We start from the raw sequence: 16965 nt of genomic DNA on the forward strand, positions 1-16965 counted from the left end.
TGGGCGGGAGCACGTGATGCTGATATCCACGTGATGCTGGTGCTGTATCACTCCGAGGATTATTAAGGATTGCCGATTATTAATAAAAATCACGGGGAAACTACGGTGTTCCGGTGCGCAGGGTAGGGTTACGGCACGCTCTAGTACGTACCACAGGTACCTGCTACCAACTCACCGAACTGTAAACGGGTGCCGAAACGAAGTATCCTGTACCTAAAACAACCACCGTGATTGGGACCGATTCGAAATTCGATTGCTGCCACGAGACACCACCCACAACACCACGACCACAACCACATCGACATTGCACCGCTCAACCACCACGGCAACATCCCCAGGTCCCTCCTTTTGCAGTCTTCTTGCGGCCATTGACGGTCCCCTTTTCTGAATCCCTTACTTTTGCCTGCCAGCCCCTGCGTTCCACCCTTCGCCCCGGCGGGTTGTGCACCGCTCTCGCTTTGCAGTGCTCACCAACTCAGAGAATCCGTACGTCCCTATACCTGTGCGTCCCCAACACCGCCCCCTTGCCCGATCCTCGGCAGCTTGGGTCGCTGCTCTCTCCGGTCGAGACTGTATGCTGCTGCATGGTGAATAGGAAGGCGAATCGAGGCGGCATAGATTCCGAGCGGACTTGGGCTGATCTGTAATTTTACAGGCACAGGAAGATAGGGGGCATCCGGAAAAGCAACTTGGAATCTTTCTCGGACCGGCTTAGATCCAGAATCAGCATACGCTCGTCGACATCTAGTAGCAGTCTTGCAAGGAGGGTTAGGATTTGTTGGTCGGCATTCTTGCCATGTCTTCGTCAGTGATGGGTATGCAGCTTTCCCCATCGGCGTCCCTTCCTCTTGCCACCTCGAAGCACGTGTGAAAAATAGTCCTTCGTACACCTACGATGATCCCTTCGTATTTGCTCTTATACTGCAGCGGCTGACCTGTTATGGGTTAACTACTAGGCTACTCCCCCGAATTGCCACGAGACATGTCCCCGGATGCCACTTCTCCCTATCCAGACCGGCCGATTCGGCCGCTGCCCAAGCGTCCTCTTCGTGAGCGGCTGTCACCAGATGTGGCCGAATCGATAAGATACCCACCGGCGCCAAAAACCACCACTCCACTGTTCTACCATCCCTACAATGGACGCGAAGATGCTGGGACAAATGGATTGGTAGAATCCCAACATCCTAGTGAGAGGGAGAGAGCAGAGGAGATGGAGCGAGGGTATATCACCAGGAAGTGTGGAGATGAGTTGGACAGTGATGAGGACGAAGCGGCGTATCGAAGCCGAACATATTCGAGACATTCCGAGACTGCCACTGGGCGATCCTACCGATACGTTCAAAAGCCCGACTCGAAGAACCCAAATCCGCACCCTCCCGGATCCACTGCGTCATCAGCGGATAGCTACGACTCTTTCGAGAACACAAACAACAAGAAAAAGCGCAAGATCCCTACACCGGGCGACTCCAATCTCAATGGCAGCCATCTGTCTAGTGATTTAGCGGGAATGGGAATCTCAAATCCTGATGACACAGTGGATGATGGTGGTGGTAATGTGGGAGCATATTATAGCCCGGGAAGCGCGGCCTCGCAAGGACTCTCTGGACCGGGAAGGGGTAGATATGGACGTATCCGAAATGGTAGAAGTCCTCTGAGAACCTTGTCAGATTCAGCAAACTGGAGCAACGGACGCACAACTAAGCAAAGACAGCCTCAATGGCCAACGTCTAGTAAGTCCCATTTGGTCTAGTTTCCGTTGTTGGGCTAACAAGGTTGTTCTAGCCGAAACCCCAGGAATCATCTCAAGATCCATCGCGGATGCGAATGCTGACAAAAACCCCATTACTCCTGCAAGAGGCCAAGAGAATATCAGTTTATTACAACAACAAGCCTCCAAAAAACCGACCCCAGCGCCAACCCAGTTTACCTTTACGTGTGATTCGCAAGTGTCAGGGACGGTTGCTTGGCCTGGTCCAACCACTTCTGCTCCTCTCCACCAAGGCCCAGGTACTGCTAGAATGAGTACTCATGCTACCCAGACAAGCCCCAATATACCTGCAAGCCACGGTACACCCGCTGCCATGACACAGGCAAAGCAAGGTCTTTCTGCATCGCAACACCAGAACGCCGGCCAGAAGGAGAACCAAGCTCAACCTGCACCTACGAAGAAGAATCGTCGCCGGACTGCTGAGAAGGAATACGTAGCTGCGGCTCGGCAGCGTCGACAACAGCAGGAATTCCGAAATTATCACCATCCTCCTGCTCCAGAAGATGTTTGGATCTGCGAGTTCTGCGAGTATGAACGCATATTTGGCACACCACCCACTGCTCTCATCAGGCAGTATGAGATCAAGGACAGACGGATTAGGAAACAGGAAGCGGAGCGGCGGAGATTGTTGGAAAAGGCAAAGATGAAGGGACGTAAGGGAAAGAAGGGAAGCAAAGTTGCTGCGAAGACGGCATCCGCAGCACAAGATCGGCAGGGCTCACACCAGCCTGCTCAGCACGCCCCTTCGATGAACCAGAGCCACAGTCAGGGGACGCAGAGCGAGGAGTACTACGAGGATGAATATGATGATGAGTACGCCCAGGACGACCCTCCACCGCCATCGCCGGCAGCACCCGCAACTCGCCGACCCGATGTCGTACATCACGGCCCCATGAAGCATGCAGTCCCTACTGGCGTTGGCGGCAACGGAATCCCGGTATCTTGAGGCCGCCATCCGTTCTTAACTTGGGCAAAGCTGGGGGTTCCAATACACCTATACAGAGCCTCTCACAACAACAATATCTCTAAGCACTCGAAGAATTTCATTCCGACAAATCACACCAGAGGCTCCAAGCGACAAGAGGTACGGGATCTCAGCACCATGACAACACTACTTTCCTACGTCTTTTCCGAACATCGTCTAGCATTGCATAGAGCGGTCCCCCGAACATCTGCGATGCACCACTGCCCCAACATTACCCATTCCCTTGTAATATTGTTTCGTTCTCCTACTTCTCCCCTCATAAACGCATGCATAGGTCCGGCAGATAGACTCAACTCGGCCTCGGTGTTATTTGGTCTACCAGCTGTCAGGCTGGTAGAAAGGGTTCTTGAGAATCAGCTCGGACTGCACATTCAACAGGTGGTAGTTAGTCCTGGCTCACAAATATATCCTCCCATAAGTGTCTTCTCTGCAGTTCGTCTTGGTGATATTGTTTCGAGGGTGCTAGATGCCTTGTAGTGCTGGATGATGTAATATGGGTTTACTCAGGGTAACATAAGGCATTATATCTTCTTAGCCTATGCTAGGGATGCCCATCTACTCGAAATGCCCACTTGAAGAACATCTCATCCCCTCCACCTCCCACACCCTCACCCACGCAATAACTCTACCGAATTCCTGCATCTGCACCCCCGTGCCCCAACCCCAATAAGTCAAGTGAGGCTCTGCAAATAGACCCGAAACCCCAGGTCCCCAAGCCAAATAACCATATAGAACTGCATTAGCCATAGCACACAGATACAGCCACCAAATTATTTATATAAATCTGGAGTCTGTTTATAGTTTGGAAATTCGGGGGAGGGCCGGAGGTGGTTCAGAAAACAGGAGGCGGTCAAGAGCCACGTCAAATTATACCTAGAGGGGTAATATAGGAAGGTATGCCGGCCGGGTATAATACTGCCTACATACCTAGGTACTGAGTAAGCTGTAGCTGGATGATGCAGGAAGGTCTGCCGGGTATAATCCTGCCTAGGTAGATAGGTACCTATAGGTACCTTCGAGAGAAGTTATGGAGTTTTGGTAAGAAGATAGCGACGACGAAAAGGCCATGAAGCCATCTACTCTCTGGAGTGGAGACGAATTTGATGCGCGTACATATTATCTACAGCACCTAACGACAAAGATAATATATCTATCTACTTTACCTACGTACTGCGGTTGCCCATAATCCCAATCTCAAGATATTGCATGCCGGCCATTCATGATATTCCTCCTAAAACTGCACAACCCCCTAATTTGTAGCGTAGGATCGGATCTCTTCGACTTCGACAGAGAAAGAATTTCCCCCCCAACACAAGATAAAAAACGCCATCCATGCACGCAACGCTTGAGCACCCCGATGTAATTCCTCCCATCCCATCCCCTCCCTAGTATTTCCTTCACGTGCGAAGTATAGGTTTTAGGCTCTCAAGCGGCCCCGTTTAGGACGACACCTGGGACCTGCGCTGTGGCCGACGTGTCAGCGGCGATAGCGTCCGCTTGTTGCACTACGCCTTGCACGATGTTCTGTTCTTCGGGGCTGAGATTGCTGGTAAGAGATCCGTAGAGTTGAGGTTGTTCTCCCTGGAGTTCTAGGAAATATTAGTACAGTGTGCAGAGCTAACCCCACCAAAAACTTACTGAGAAGGGCGTTCTTGAAGAGTTGGTAGGGTTCTATCTTGTCAAGTGGAGTTTCGAGGAGACTCTCTTCGCCTAATTCGTCATCCGAGTCATTGTCCTCCAGATTTTGAAACTTCTGTGCCTAGGGTACACTTAGCATTAAGAAGTTAGGAACATGCGGCTCACTTACCTCTTCGTTTAGGAATTCCAGATAGGCGGTGCTCTCATCCTTGGCGTCGGCCTCCTCCTCAGGCTCTCCCTCGTCGTTCCATGCATTATCATCACCAGCCCATTGTTCATCGTCGTCATCATCATATGCTGAGTCCTCAAGAGGGAAATCCTCCTTAAGAACTTCATCACGCTCTAGATTGGAGTTAGTGCTATGCCCTTAGAAACCCCCTCCAGAAACTTACTTTTCTGAGCGTTAGGTAATGTCTGGAATAATCGAACAATCCCTTGTAACAACCTAGGCCACCCGGTTTGAACGCTGGGGGGAACTTGGTCGACGTTGAGCGTAAGCAGAGCGACGATAGCAGCGATAGATAACTTCTTATCGTGGACTCTTGTAAAGCTGTCGATGCTAGAGAACCACAGACTGAAGAATTTGTTGGTCCATCCATTTGTTTCCAGAACGTGAAGCGCAAGCACCTAGGGTACTATATCAGAAACGTAAATTTGACCACACAGTCTATATTACGTACCGGATTATAGTAGATGGCATTAATAACCATCTCCATAAGGTGAATTTTATAGGACTTGACTTTGACATCAGTATTCGTCAGAATCCGCATTGCCATTTCAACCTACGAATGTGTTAGTCATAATCAGGTTAATCCTTTTGAATAAACTTACAAATGCCACAACATATTGGTCGGCGTGGTCGCGAAGGCTGAGCATGATTCCCTCAGCCAGTTTACAGGCGCAAATGCGGTCAACTCCCCCAACCTTCTCATCGGCGAACATATGCTGCACCATACCGAACATAGCATCGAGATACTGTGGGGTTTGGATTAGATGCTGTCTGCCGTATTGAACGAAGTTGTCTAGGGCTGGGAGCATGTCCTCTAGGTATAGCTCCGCACCGGCCTTAAACGTGGCGTGAATAAGCTCGAATGCTTGCCACATCGTTGGGGAGATTGATTTGGCGGCGAAGGTACAACTGTCAATGATCTCGAACACCTCATTGTATAAGTCTATTGAGATTAGCAACACATTAAATATAAGGTGATGTTTGGCTTACCGTATAACTTGTTCTCCAAGGTAACCTTGATTACTGGCATCAATATCGATTCCATGTGGAGGAGGACATCAGGAGTGCTCTCCAAGGTAAGGATGAGGGTGCCAATTGTTTGCAGAACACCAAGTGCTGTGATACTCTTGTCGTCAAGATAATCTCCGAAGTCATCATCGTCCCGTTTCTCGTTCTTCTCCAAAAGCTCTCTGACGATCCGCAGGTACGTATCACGCAACTGTTCACTTAACGCAACGGCAAACGGAGTCAGCTCAGCCGCGAACACTTCCACAAAGTCCTCCATAACGTTAGATAGCGCATCTACATCAACCTCGTTTGCGAGTTTTAACAATTGTTGCATAATCTGGGGGATATTTTGTTGCATATTGGATCTGATGATGTCGTGTCTGATCAGTGGTTGAAGTGCCAGAGCAGCCTCGACTCGTACAGGCAGCTCTTGGTCTGCCATGCACTCGAGGATATTCCGGTAGATGATGAGGAGATTGTTCGGGTCTTTGAAATCCAGTTGCTCAAACTTCTCAACTGTGTCACATGCGCGTGCTCGTAAAAATCCCTGAGAACTGCGGAAGTCTGGGAAGACGTATCGCACAAGAAAGTACTCGACCTGCTCAGCGATTGGGCTCTTTTTCCCAAGGATTACGCTGGACAATGTTCCAATCATGCGGAGGGCGCCCTCCTTCGCAATATGATTCTTCTTCTCGGTTGTCTCGTACTCGTTCACCACGGTGTTTACAAACGTCAGGATGGTAAACGTATGCTTCCTCCGGACTTTCGTGAGGGTCACTAAGAAATTCGTTGCCGCAACATCGGGAGCTGAAACTTCTTCGTAGTAGTTAAGTTTGTGGTGGAGATATTCCTCGGGATCGGTATCGAACTGTTCAACATCCTCCTCGGAAAGGCACATCACAGGGAAGAGGAAATGTGTGACGAGAGAATCGAGATGCGGTTTGAGATGATTCCACATCTGTTTCGGTCGAACGCATTCATCAAGGAAGACAAGTGTGTACGAGAGGCAAGGTCTGCTAAGCCAGGTTGTTTTGGCCACCCATTTCTCAATCTGTTGAAGATAGCCTTTGAGGATTTCAGGCGCAAAGTTTTCAGTAAAGCTCTTTGCGAACTCGGCATAGTCGTCTCCATTGCCCTTTTGCAGTGACTGGGGATTTCCGTAGCTAGAAACATTAGAATTGGCCCGGGATATATGGAGTGGCCACATACCGGACAAAAAGTCGATTCAAGTTGAAGTAGGCCCATTTCTTAGATTTCCACCAGTGATTCGCCTCTCGCTCTGCTACATCCTCTGGCAAGGCACTCTCCGGTAATTCTTTAGCAACGGTTTGGAGGAACAGCGAGCACCACCCTATCATCGTTTGTTGCTCTCTTAGCGAAACAGCCAGTTCAAACTGCAAACCATCAGCACTTCTACTCGCTAGTCAAAAATCCCCTACCAAAACTCACAAATGTTACGTGCTTATATGCTTTAAACACGATATGGAGCATTTCCCCGGCCTCCTCGCTAGTTTCATTCACAAGTCCTTGACCAATAGTTAGAAGTCGTGGGAAAGTTGCTTCTACGATTTTATCGAAGTCGGCTCGATGTTCCCCAGATTTGAAACGAAAGACTCGGCAAAGAGCAAGCAGACACTGCAGGCCTGCAAAAATAGATGGGGCCTCATTCGTATTGAGGAGCTGCAGCGTGATGGTAATGAAACTCGGCCACTTTTCGGGGAAGTCATAGTGGAGGATCTTCTGTAGGACTGGAACAAGTTGTTGTCGAATCTGGGGTGGTGAGGAGGCTAGGACGGGCAGTAGGCGATCTCGGAACCTTTGCTTCTCATCGTCTGGTATTACTTTGTTCTGCGGATATTCCTCGCTCACAACCCATCCTCTTGTAACGCGATTCTTCAGGTAGACAACCGCTGCGTTGTAGTTAGTGTCGGGTCTCGGTACAGGGACGAATGCGAGACTGGAGGTTTCGGGGGCTGCATACTCGACAGGCGGATGGGAGCGTCTTGCTCGGCTTGGAGAATATCAAGAAGGGCATCTGTGAAGCCAGGATGTTCCTCAGCCTGGCGGGGCAAAGCATTAGCAAAGGGCGCTGGTAATCGTCAAGGCGCCGTAACGCTTACAGTCTTCAGGTCTTGCTCTGCACTTCGACGAGCGTCTGCATCGGCGGCGAGCGTTGCGACAATACGGTCGCGCAGCACAGCAACATCCATCTCGACAATATGAATGCGCCGTTTGCCGTTTTAGGTGGGGCGGGCGAACAACGAACAGTGATGCGGCGGGCAAGGGCAATCAAGGGCAAGCAGGATAGAAAAAGATGGGTTTGGTGTTGTGGGTAATAGTTAGGATATTGTGGTCGCGATCTTCGCCTAGCTTTTCTGCAAAGGCGGTCTGGCGTTTTAGAGTACTCGAGTAGATCTAAAATCTCAAGGGAAGATCGCGGCGCATTGCTGACTCCGCCATAAGCATATATAAAATATATAACGGCGTTGATATTACTTACCTGGACAAGAGCACATAGTATAGTACACCATGCAGGGTCGATGCAGGAACTCGTCGAGGTCACCTTGCTACAGTAGCAAAGCGTCGTCTGTTGTGGGCATTACATACGAGCGTATGCCTATTTTGTCCATTGCGAGCGAGCATCACAAGTCTCCTGTCGGGGGCAGCTCCAGCATCGGAAATTCCATAGAATTCTAAGTATTATACGCATTGACAGAAGCATTATGGGCACTTGTATTGTGTCTGATCTATGGCGCACTCTTGCTCCGCTCTATTCGACCACCCCCGATTACCTATGGAAGGGCGAAGGGAAAATGGCCCAAGGATACTCTCCGCTGTTGATACGCATCTTTTTCAGGCACAGGCATAGGAGATGGATAACTCTTTCCAGCGAATACAAGCAGAAACGCTAGGCATGGTGTTCCTCTCGACTTATTATACTTCTTCCAAGGGTACAGGTGCCGGCATTCGAGGAGCAAGCAACACGAGCGCGACACGTGGGGATTCGGGATGCATGCCATCCTTCGAGGATATCTCACGGCCTCTCGACGGTCCCTGTTCAACCGGCCTGGTGTAAAGGATACAAAGCCTGCCAAGGAGCAAGAGTCGATGTTATCAATGGAAGACAAAGCGACAACGCATAGCTCTGTGAAAATAACCTCGTTGGCAAGTACCAGAAGTCCCTGCCACTCAAGGTTACATGTTGTGCCTAACCCCGAGGATTGATCAATAGCTAATTCCAAAGCACTTTGTTTGTGCTATTAGACGGTGGAAAATAGGGCAAAAGAAACAGCAAACGCAAAACCCCGTTTGAAACGGATAAGATCTAAAGAAACCTTCCATTCTTGAAAGGCTAGTATATATATGATCAGATCTCAGATAGGGAGAGATAGCGATAGCACTGTTCACCCCTCTCTGCCCTTATGTTCCCTTGGCACTCGTCTTGTGGCTGAACGCCCTCCAGCCCCCGCCACTCTCTATCGCCGACACTATTATCTAAGTACGAAGTACGGTACATCAACGCGGTGTCACCAGGGTACTACCAACGGAAACGTATCAAATATCGGCCACACTGCCCGCATATACCTGCCCAACCTAGAATGGAGCCCCGAGCAGAGTGGCGGGGTCTCAGTCTCGATATCTAAACCGTGGTAGTGGTATCGACACCTGAGTTGCTTAAATCGGCAGATAACCTTGCTTCCCGGAACCAAGGGTTGAATGGGATGCTAAAGTAGAAAACAATTGGTGTTTGTTTGGCTCAGGCGTTTGTATCCAGCCACATGAGTACTACACTGCCCTTTCTCCTCGTCGTACCTCTCTTTCTCTTCTCTCCTCTCTTATATATTTTCCCCTTGAATCTCTACGAACCCGCTCCTCGCATGCTCTAGACATAACCCTCAGAGCGAGCTCTGCTTTTCAAGATGTCGTCAGACAAACCAACAGATCGTATGCTGCCCGATGGATCGATGGCATCTGGCGACTCCGTTCCTCATCCTCTCGATCCGCTTTCTGTCGCCGAAACAAACTTGGCTCGTGATGCTATTCTAAACGCCCGCGGATCGACTGTCGTGGTCCATTTCCGGTCAATATCGCTCCAAGAGCCACCAAAGAAAGATCTATCACAGTTCCTCGCCCTTGAACACTCCGGTGAACTGACTCCGCGGACTCCACGGCCAGAGCGACTGGCGAAGGTCAATTATGATACGGTTCGAGGCGATAAGCAACATGAATATATGGAATCTTGGGTGGATGTGGTGGAGGGAAGGGAGGTGACGAAGAAGCTTATTGATAAGGCGCATCAGGCTAGTCTGACAATGTATGGGTCACCATTTATCCAATATGTTCTGCGGGAAGCTGACCAAAAGGGTTACAGGCAGGAATTCCGAGCATTTACCGATGCCTGCCTTGCTTCTCCCCTCTTTCAGAAAACTATCGCCGAATTCGACCTTCCAGAAGGCTTCGTCGTGACAATTGATCCGGTGAGACCATATCTTCGGGGCTTAAACGGACTCCCTGACTCTTAATGTAGTGGCCATATGGAAGCGATGAAGAAGTCGTTCCCCGTTATACCCAAGGTCTATGTTTTGCAAGAGACACTCGTTCGGGAAATGAAGACTCGAATCATTATCCTTATCCTCTGCCCATAATTCCTGTTATGGATACCTACAGTGGCGAGATTGTGCGAATTGAGAAATTGTCAACAGGCGGAAAAGAAGATGGCCTTACCCCCGGAACTCATCAAAAGGATATACTTACTCACTGCTCGCCTGGGGAGTACATTCCCGAGTTGTTGTCGCTACCACTTCGCTCTGATATCAAGCCATTGAATGTCACCCAGCCAGAGGGCCCATCTTTCCAAGTCAATCAAAATCTAATAGAATGGCAAAAATGGAGGTTTCGAGTGGGCTTCAATCCTCGGGAGGGTGCCACGCTTCACGACATTCGGTATGATGGGCGAAGCGTGCTATATCGACTTAGTCTGAGTGAAATGACGGTACCATATGGAGACCCACGACCGCCTTTCCATCGAAAGCAAGCATTTGACTTCGGTGATGCAGGTGCAGGGCGTGCTGCCAATAATCTGGCTCTCGGATGCGACTGTCTTGGAGTCGTTAAATATTTCGATGCTGTTCTAACAGACGCAGATGGAAAGGCAAACGTGAGCAGAAATGTAGTCTGTCTACATGAACAAGATAATGGTATCCTCTGGAAGCACACCAACTATCGAACAGAAAGAGCTGTGGTCACCCGGCTCCGCGAGCTCGTTGTGCAATTCATCATTACCCTCGCAAATTACGAATACATATTTGCATACAAATTTGACCAGGCTGGTGGGATCACTATTGAAACTAGGGCTACTGGCATCGTTAGTGTTGTCAATATTGACCCTAACAAGACAAGCCATTGGGGCAACGTTGTGTCTCCTGGTGCTCTTGCTCAGAACCACCAACATCTATTTTGCGTCCGGATTGATCCCGCCGTTGATGGCCATCAAAATACCATCGTGACTGAGGAATCATTACCGATGCCGATCTCAAACGATCTAAATCCGTTTGGCAGTGGGTATGAAGTAAGTGGAAGGTTTCTGAATCTATTTTGATACTACAGGTATCAGACCTAAAGCTCAAGCGGGCATTTTGAAGGGACAATGAAATTCCAAACGTACCTTACTCTACCCTGGGACGCCACAATAAATGAAAGCTGTTTCACTGTATTGAAACACCACCCACTACTTCTAGCATCTCCATCTTCGTAGGATGATTTAGCTAACTCCGAAAACGATAGGTCAGACAAACTGCGATAAAGAAGTCGCAGTTTTTTGACGCTTCACCAACTACTAATCTCACAGTCAAAATGACCAATCCATCAAAGCTAAACCCGATCTCTGGCAGACCCGTTAGCTATAAATTCACCCCTTCAGCCTCTCAATTGATGCTTGCTCATCCTGATAGCATTATGGCAAGGCGAGCTCAATTCGCAGAGCACCATGTGTGGGTGACAAAATACAGAGACCGCGAACTCTGGGCTGGTGGAGAGTTTACCAATCAATCTAAAGCAGAGGTCGATGGAGTTTCGGATGCAGCGGCACGGAACGAGGACGTTGAGAACGAAGACGTGGTTGTTTGGAGTGTCTTTGGGTTGACGGTGAGCCACCCTTGATTTCATCGTACATGTACGAAGTACTAGCTGATGCTTGTTTTTACGGCAGCATAACCCCAGAGTGGAAGATTGGCCAGTCATGTAAGTCCCTCGTTGCCTGTGGCTTGCTGAACTTCACCCCTGACCCGAATTGACTTAGGCCTGTGGAAATACATCAAATCCACCTTCGTCCGGCGGACTTTTTTACTAGCAATCCCGCTCTTGACGTACCGGGTGCAAAGAATTCAGCTTCACGGCTTGCTCCTGGCGAAGAATTGTGTTGTGAAAGCGGTAACGTTCAGCACGCACCCGCAACGCATCTTCAAGGCTCGGGGCCCGATCTTGATCCGAAGAGCAAGCTGTGAGCCCTGTCTCACACCAATACCTAGTCGAGGATATCGGACAATTATTTGGCCGTTCTTATCCGTTTCTCTCGGAAATGGCTATCCCTGTTAGAGCCAATTGATAATCTGCCAAAGAATGCTAGCAATACGAGAAATAAGTAGATCAACGTTGCTCGGAATACTTAGCCAAGAGTTCGCAGAAATATATCCACATGAAATCGCTCGAAAAGAGTAGACATTTAATTTGAAATAGGTGCTCTCTTTTAAATTCCTCTGGTTGCTCTCTTCATGTATTTCGCTAATATATTTTACCTTTCATCTATTGTTTTCTGTCTTGGAACACCCCTATTTAGGAGGCTGGAGCATTTTGTGTGTAGCAACGGTGTTCGGGATGCATATTGTATAGCGCTTCATGCACGAGACTACAGGAGGTTTGATTCGAAAGGGTCGTATTGCAGCTCCGATATCAAGCCTCCGAGTCTGCGTAACTTTGATGTTTACGAGCCATTCCGTCCCCCCCGAATGCTTCAAGGGTAAAGCCCGTCCTAAGATAATTTTCCAATAATATCCACCGTCCAATTAAAAGCATTGTGGCGCGGGATAACCCGATTCCATGCAGCTCGATTCGTTAAGATCAGGAATGGATCCCCTTTGAATTTACCCAGTAAATAATTAAAGCTGGCGACAACCGGCTTGGTGACCTACGCGGGACGTTGGGATGATCTCAAAAACACGAGTTCATCCGAATTGAGGCTAGTTCTTCATAGCAAAATCTCAACCTTTACATCGACCTAGCCAATGAAACGGCATGTTTCCTCGTATTCGATGCCGTCGGTGTAGTTATGATGTTCTTCATTACCCTCCATGCTTCGTTCTATCTGCGCATTTCTTTTTATAGCTTACCCCGCAAGATATCGGAAGTTAGACCAAAATCGAAGTTTGGGATGTTTAAATATGCTGTTAGTTMCCCCTACAATAGCTGCTAGTTGTAGAAGCCACCTCCTTATCATAGAGAATCTATTGCAGCAAAACTCGTCATGAAGCACTCTAATATGGCTTCAAGCCTCTTTCTCCTTGCTACGCAAGTTCCCTAGCATGATACAGTCCAAGTCATTTACTAACTTCACTCAGTCTCCTGACCTCCTCGGTCTTAGCAGAACGCCCTTCCTGTGCAACCATCACCAAAACTAGCACCAGCAAAGGCTGCCCACCACCCACCCCATCTGTCTGCCCTACACCAGACTGCATCATCCTCGAACGCCTCGACGTGCCTTGTGGCTGCCCAAAGGTAATCGCCACAGAAACAGAATACATACCCTGCACAACAGGCTGTCGCGGCAATTGCGCCACCCAGTATCAAACCAACCTCCTCTGCACCAAGAGTACGAGCAGCACGCTTTCCACCATAACCACCAAACCCTGTTCATCAGATTCATGTGTCACAATCACTAAGACAACAGGCTCTACCTGCCCAACACTATCATGTATAAACCCACACCCTCACTGTGTGACAGTCAGCACAGTAGCGAACCCTTGTTCCTGCAAGAGTATTGTGGAAACTACAAGTTGTAGGACAACGTGTATTGACGGCTGTGAGACTGATTACTCCACGCTTTATTACCCATGCCCATTCTCGCCGCCCCCGCCGACGCCGACGCCGGTGGTGTCGGGAGGGGACGATGCGCCTATTACGAGGACATTGCCGGTGCAAACAGCCCCGGTTTCAAAGTAGATCGGTTGGCTGAGCCACTAAAAGTGCAACGGAGGAATTGGGCTAGAGTATATGTTGGGTAGCGTTAGGGGATGGAATGGGCGAGGGGAGTATTCTTGTCTGTGGGGTCTGGAATTGGGAGTCGGTTTTCATGTACGTCCGGGTATGGTTTATAGGAAATAGGAAAAGTTAAATTCATGTGATTATATTGAATGTGATGATATGACATGACGAGAGAGGAGCCTATCCTTAATGGTAGAGCCTTTTACCATTAATGCCAAACTTCACTGCCCAATCCGCCGTAGCTGGTTTGCTTACCCCTTTTATAAGCGAGGTACGTAAGAAGCTGGAAGTAAAGTTCAATTGCGTGCTCCACCTAGCCAGGGTATGTAAGTAGCAGCTATTCTTCATGAAACTCGTCTCCGGCTACAAAAATACCCAACGCAAGAAAATTTCTTAAGATTCTCTCGGTGCACAGCTTGATCCTATGCTCCTGCTAATAGGATATAGTTACGGAGTTAATAGGCTATGTAGAATGTAATCTACGCGTTGTTGTAGCCAACGCAAGGTATATATAGGAAAGGGGGTTGAGTATAATATCCTGAGTACGAAGGAGATTTGCGGAAGGGCGCTTCATTAGACGCCACGGTTTAATCCGAGATGTGTTTTTTGTCCTTTGAGCTTTAGTATTTTAGGATGTTAAGATTTTTCCGGACACTGCCAAGAGTGGTGAAGCTAATATGAATTCATGAGTTCAGCAGGTGGGATATGAACAGATAAGAGAGAAAGCAAGAACTAACATGGCTGGAGGTATATTATTGAGAGTTGTAGCATTAACTATCCCCCTTTCTGGAAAGTGGTTATAGCTTGCGACAAATAGAAATGTTCAGACCCATTACGATTAGACACGCTTGTCATGCTTATAATCCAACTTTGGATAGTTGGCTAGGATAGAATATTTGTTGGATGTAGCAGTCACGATAATGAACATAGAATGACTCGAGTTTCAACAAGTTGATGGCATAATGCCCTATCAATCTGCCATATCAATCATCCTCCTCCTCCTCCTCCTCACTAACCTCCTCCCCGGCTTCGATTGCTTTTTGACGCCTCTTAGCAGCTCTTTCCCTCTTCCTATCCAGTAACTTCTTCAGCCCTCTCGCAACATTAAAACTTCCTCCCGTTCCTGAGCCACAGGCCGCACAACTCGGATCTTTCCTATATCTCTTCAACGCACAGCTCTCGCAAAAGTAATGTCCACAGTTCGTAACAATGGGATCCTTATATTTCTCCTTGCAGATGATGCACGCAAACGGGATGCCCTCTAGCTTCGCATCTTCCTCGTCATCCTCGTCCTCATTCCCAACATCACGGTTTGCGCTCCCGACTATCGTACCGGCCACCTTTTTTCCCTTGGTAGCAACCTCCCACTCTTTATCCAACTGCCAACCGTGCTTATAGTCCTCTCGTGTGTGAGCGTACTTGCAATTATCGCCAAAGCCGCACCAGCCGGTCTGTTTAAAATCCTTGCAGGTATCCGGAGCGAAGTCTGTAACGGTAATTGTGCGGATGTTTGTAGGCGCCTTCACTGGCCCTACTACCCGGTTCGGCGCATCTGGATTCTTTCGAATGAACGAGGTAGCATTCGCAAGACCTTTATATGTCCCGTCTGGTGCCTCAGATGGAGCGGCTCTTGTAGTACCAAGCAGATTCTTGCTGGAGAGGGCATCGGTGGCGTTCTCATCATACCAATTGGTCTGCTTGGTTGCATCGTTCGAGCTTTTGATGGTCTCGCTGCGGTCGGCGGAGTACTTTGTAGGTTCTAGATGAGAGGTAGAGTGGCTACTCTGCTTGGATGTTGCAGTTATCACTCCAGTGTTCTTCTTCCTGCGCTTGACCCTACGTCCTGATTCATCCTCGGAAGAGCTGTACGCCGAAGAATCGCTGTCGGAAGCGGGGGGTGGCGTGGCGGCGCGTTTTCGAAAGTTGGCTTTACCTTTGGCAGGGCGTTTCTTAAATATGGCGACTGGTTGGACAGCTGCTTGGGGGGAGTTGGTGGAATCCATGATGTGAAGCTTCAAGCTGTGGTTCTATAATTTTGTATCTGTGGCTGGCAAGGGGCCGAGATGTGGCTGAGAGCTTCGAGATGGCAACTTGATAAGATTGTTTTGACTGACTAATTCAATGCCTGGGAAAGAAGGCAACAGAAGCTGGACGACTCCACCAGAAAAATAGCCGCTTTTGGTATGATGGATGACAAACACATACATCTATTATCTACATCTACTTGAGGTCTTGAAACTGCCTGTCTATTTTTGTAGGCTTGAGTCCGATCCCAGTATTTATTAGTATTAGTAGTACACAATACACAATACACAAAGTCCACGCAAAGTACGCGCTGCCAAGCAGCGTTGTTTAGCGTAATGTGCCTCTCGGAATGCTAGGACCCTCCCGGGAGCTACGGTTTACCTAGGGACTTGGTCTTCGCGCCTGCAATCTTCCTAAATTGCAACGTCAATGCAGCCCTTTATAGTTCCCCATTCCCATGTCAAGACTCATATAACGAGTAATAAGGAATCCAAAAAAACAGTATTACTCACTCTGCGTTGTTTCACTGTGTAAAACACGCGTCTCTGTTGACCAGTAATATCTCGCTCTCCGCCAAACAACTGCGACAAGCGAGGTACACAAGACAAACAAGTTACTGTTGATTGTCCTACGTACTCGTATCGCGATCTGCACGCCATTTTGTCCTCTCAGGACTCCGCATTTCCGGGCTGTCTTTGATATTCCTTTTGCAACACCTCCCTTGCGCCAGCGAGATCAGTCTTTGGCCAGTTGCAAGCTTTTCAACCACGGATTGCGTCGTGTCAGCATCGGCGCAAGCATCGACGGAGCCCCAATTGTCGGGGAATAGGAAAAGGAACCAGCGACGCGCCCCTTAACAATTTAAATCAACAGCACCAGCGAACACAACAACAACAACAACAACACCACCCATATTTCTCCACACCGATGTCCGTATCACTTGGGAACCAAGTTTTACTGTTCCATTCTAACCTCTCGTGAAGCACAGATTTCACACCCAATCGCGAACCGCCCTCGAATCGCGCTTTGAATTTGCAAGTGCCTGCTCGAAAAACA

At 48.8% G+C, this 16965-nt stretch overlaps 4 protein-coding genes across 4 annotated transcripts; 2 read left to right on the plus strand and 2 right to left on the minus strand.

Annotated features, from left to right (window-relative positions):
• Positions 1 to 982: 982 nt before the first annotated feature.
• On the plus strand, positions 983 to 2714 carry BP5553_00812 (Uncharacterized protein; the record flags this gene model as incomplete). The annotated part of the gene is made up of 2 exons (XM_032009435.1): positions 983 to 1730; positions 1783 to 2714. The coding sequence occupies 2 exons, from the start codon at positions 983 to 985 to the stop codon at positions 2712 to 2714; spliced, it is 1680 nt and encodes a 559-aa protein (XP_031873489.1).
• A 1464-nt stretch (positions 2715 to 4178) lies between these two features.
• BP5553_00813 (ARM repeat-containing protein) lies at positions 4179 to 7838 on the minus strand (the record flags this gene model as incomplete). Its single annotated transcript, XM_032009436.1, has 11 exons — positions 4179 to 4342; positions 4392 to 4512; positions 4561 to 4733; positions 4784 to 5018; positions 5072 to 5173; positions 5223 to 5563; positions 5611 to 6791; positions 6838 to 7022; positions 7078 to 7538; positions 7610 to 7688; positions 7749 to 7838. 11 exons carry the CDS (start codon positions 7836 to 7838, stop codon positions 4179 to 4181), a joined length of 3132 nt encoding a protein of 1043 aa, XP_031873490.1.
• A 1710-nt stretch (positions 7839 to 9548) lies between these two features.
• BP5553_00814 (Amine oxidase) lies at positions 9549 to 12131 on the plus strand (the record flags this gene model as incomplete). Its single annotated transcript, XM_032009437.1, has 5 exons — positions 9549 to 10106; positions 10157 to 11197; positions 11413 to 11772; positions 11837 to 11868; positions 11927 to 12131. 5 exons carry the CDS (start codon positions 9549 to 9551, stop codon positions 12129 to 12131), a joined length of 2196 nt encoding a protein of 731 aa, XP_031873491.1.
• Positions 12132 to 14867: 2736 nt separating this feature from the next.
• On the minus strand, positions 14868 to 15887 carry BP5553_00815 (uncharacterized protein; the record flags this gene model as incomplete). Its single annotated transcript, XM_032009438.1, has 1 exon — positions 14868 to 15887. The coding sequence occupies one exon, from the start codon at positions 15885 to 15887 to the stop codon at positions 14868 to 14870; it is 1020 nt and encodes a 339-aa protein (XP_031873492.1).
• Between the last annotated feature and the right edge of the window lie 1078 nt (positions 15888 to 16965).

Source organism: Venustampulla echinocandica (assembly GCF_003357145.1).
Source record: "Venustampulla echinocandica strain BP 5553 chromosome Unknown scaffold_0, whole genome shotgun sequence".
NCBI classification, from domain to species: Eukaryota; Fungi; Ascomycota; class Leotiomycetes; order Helotiales; family Pleuroascaceae; genus Venustampulla; species Venustampulla echinocandica.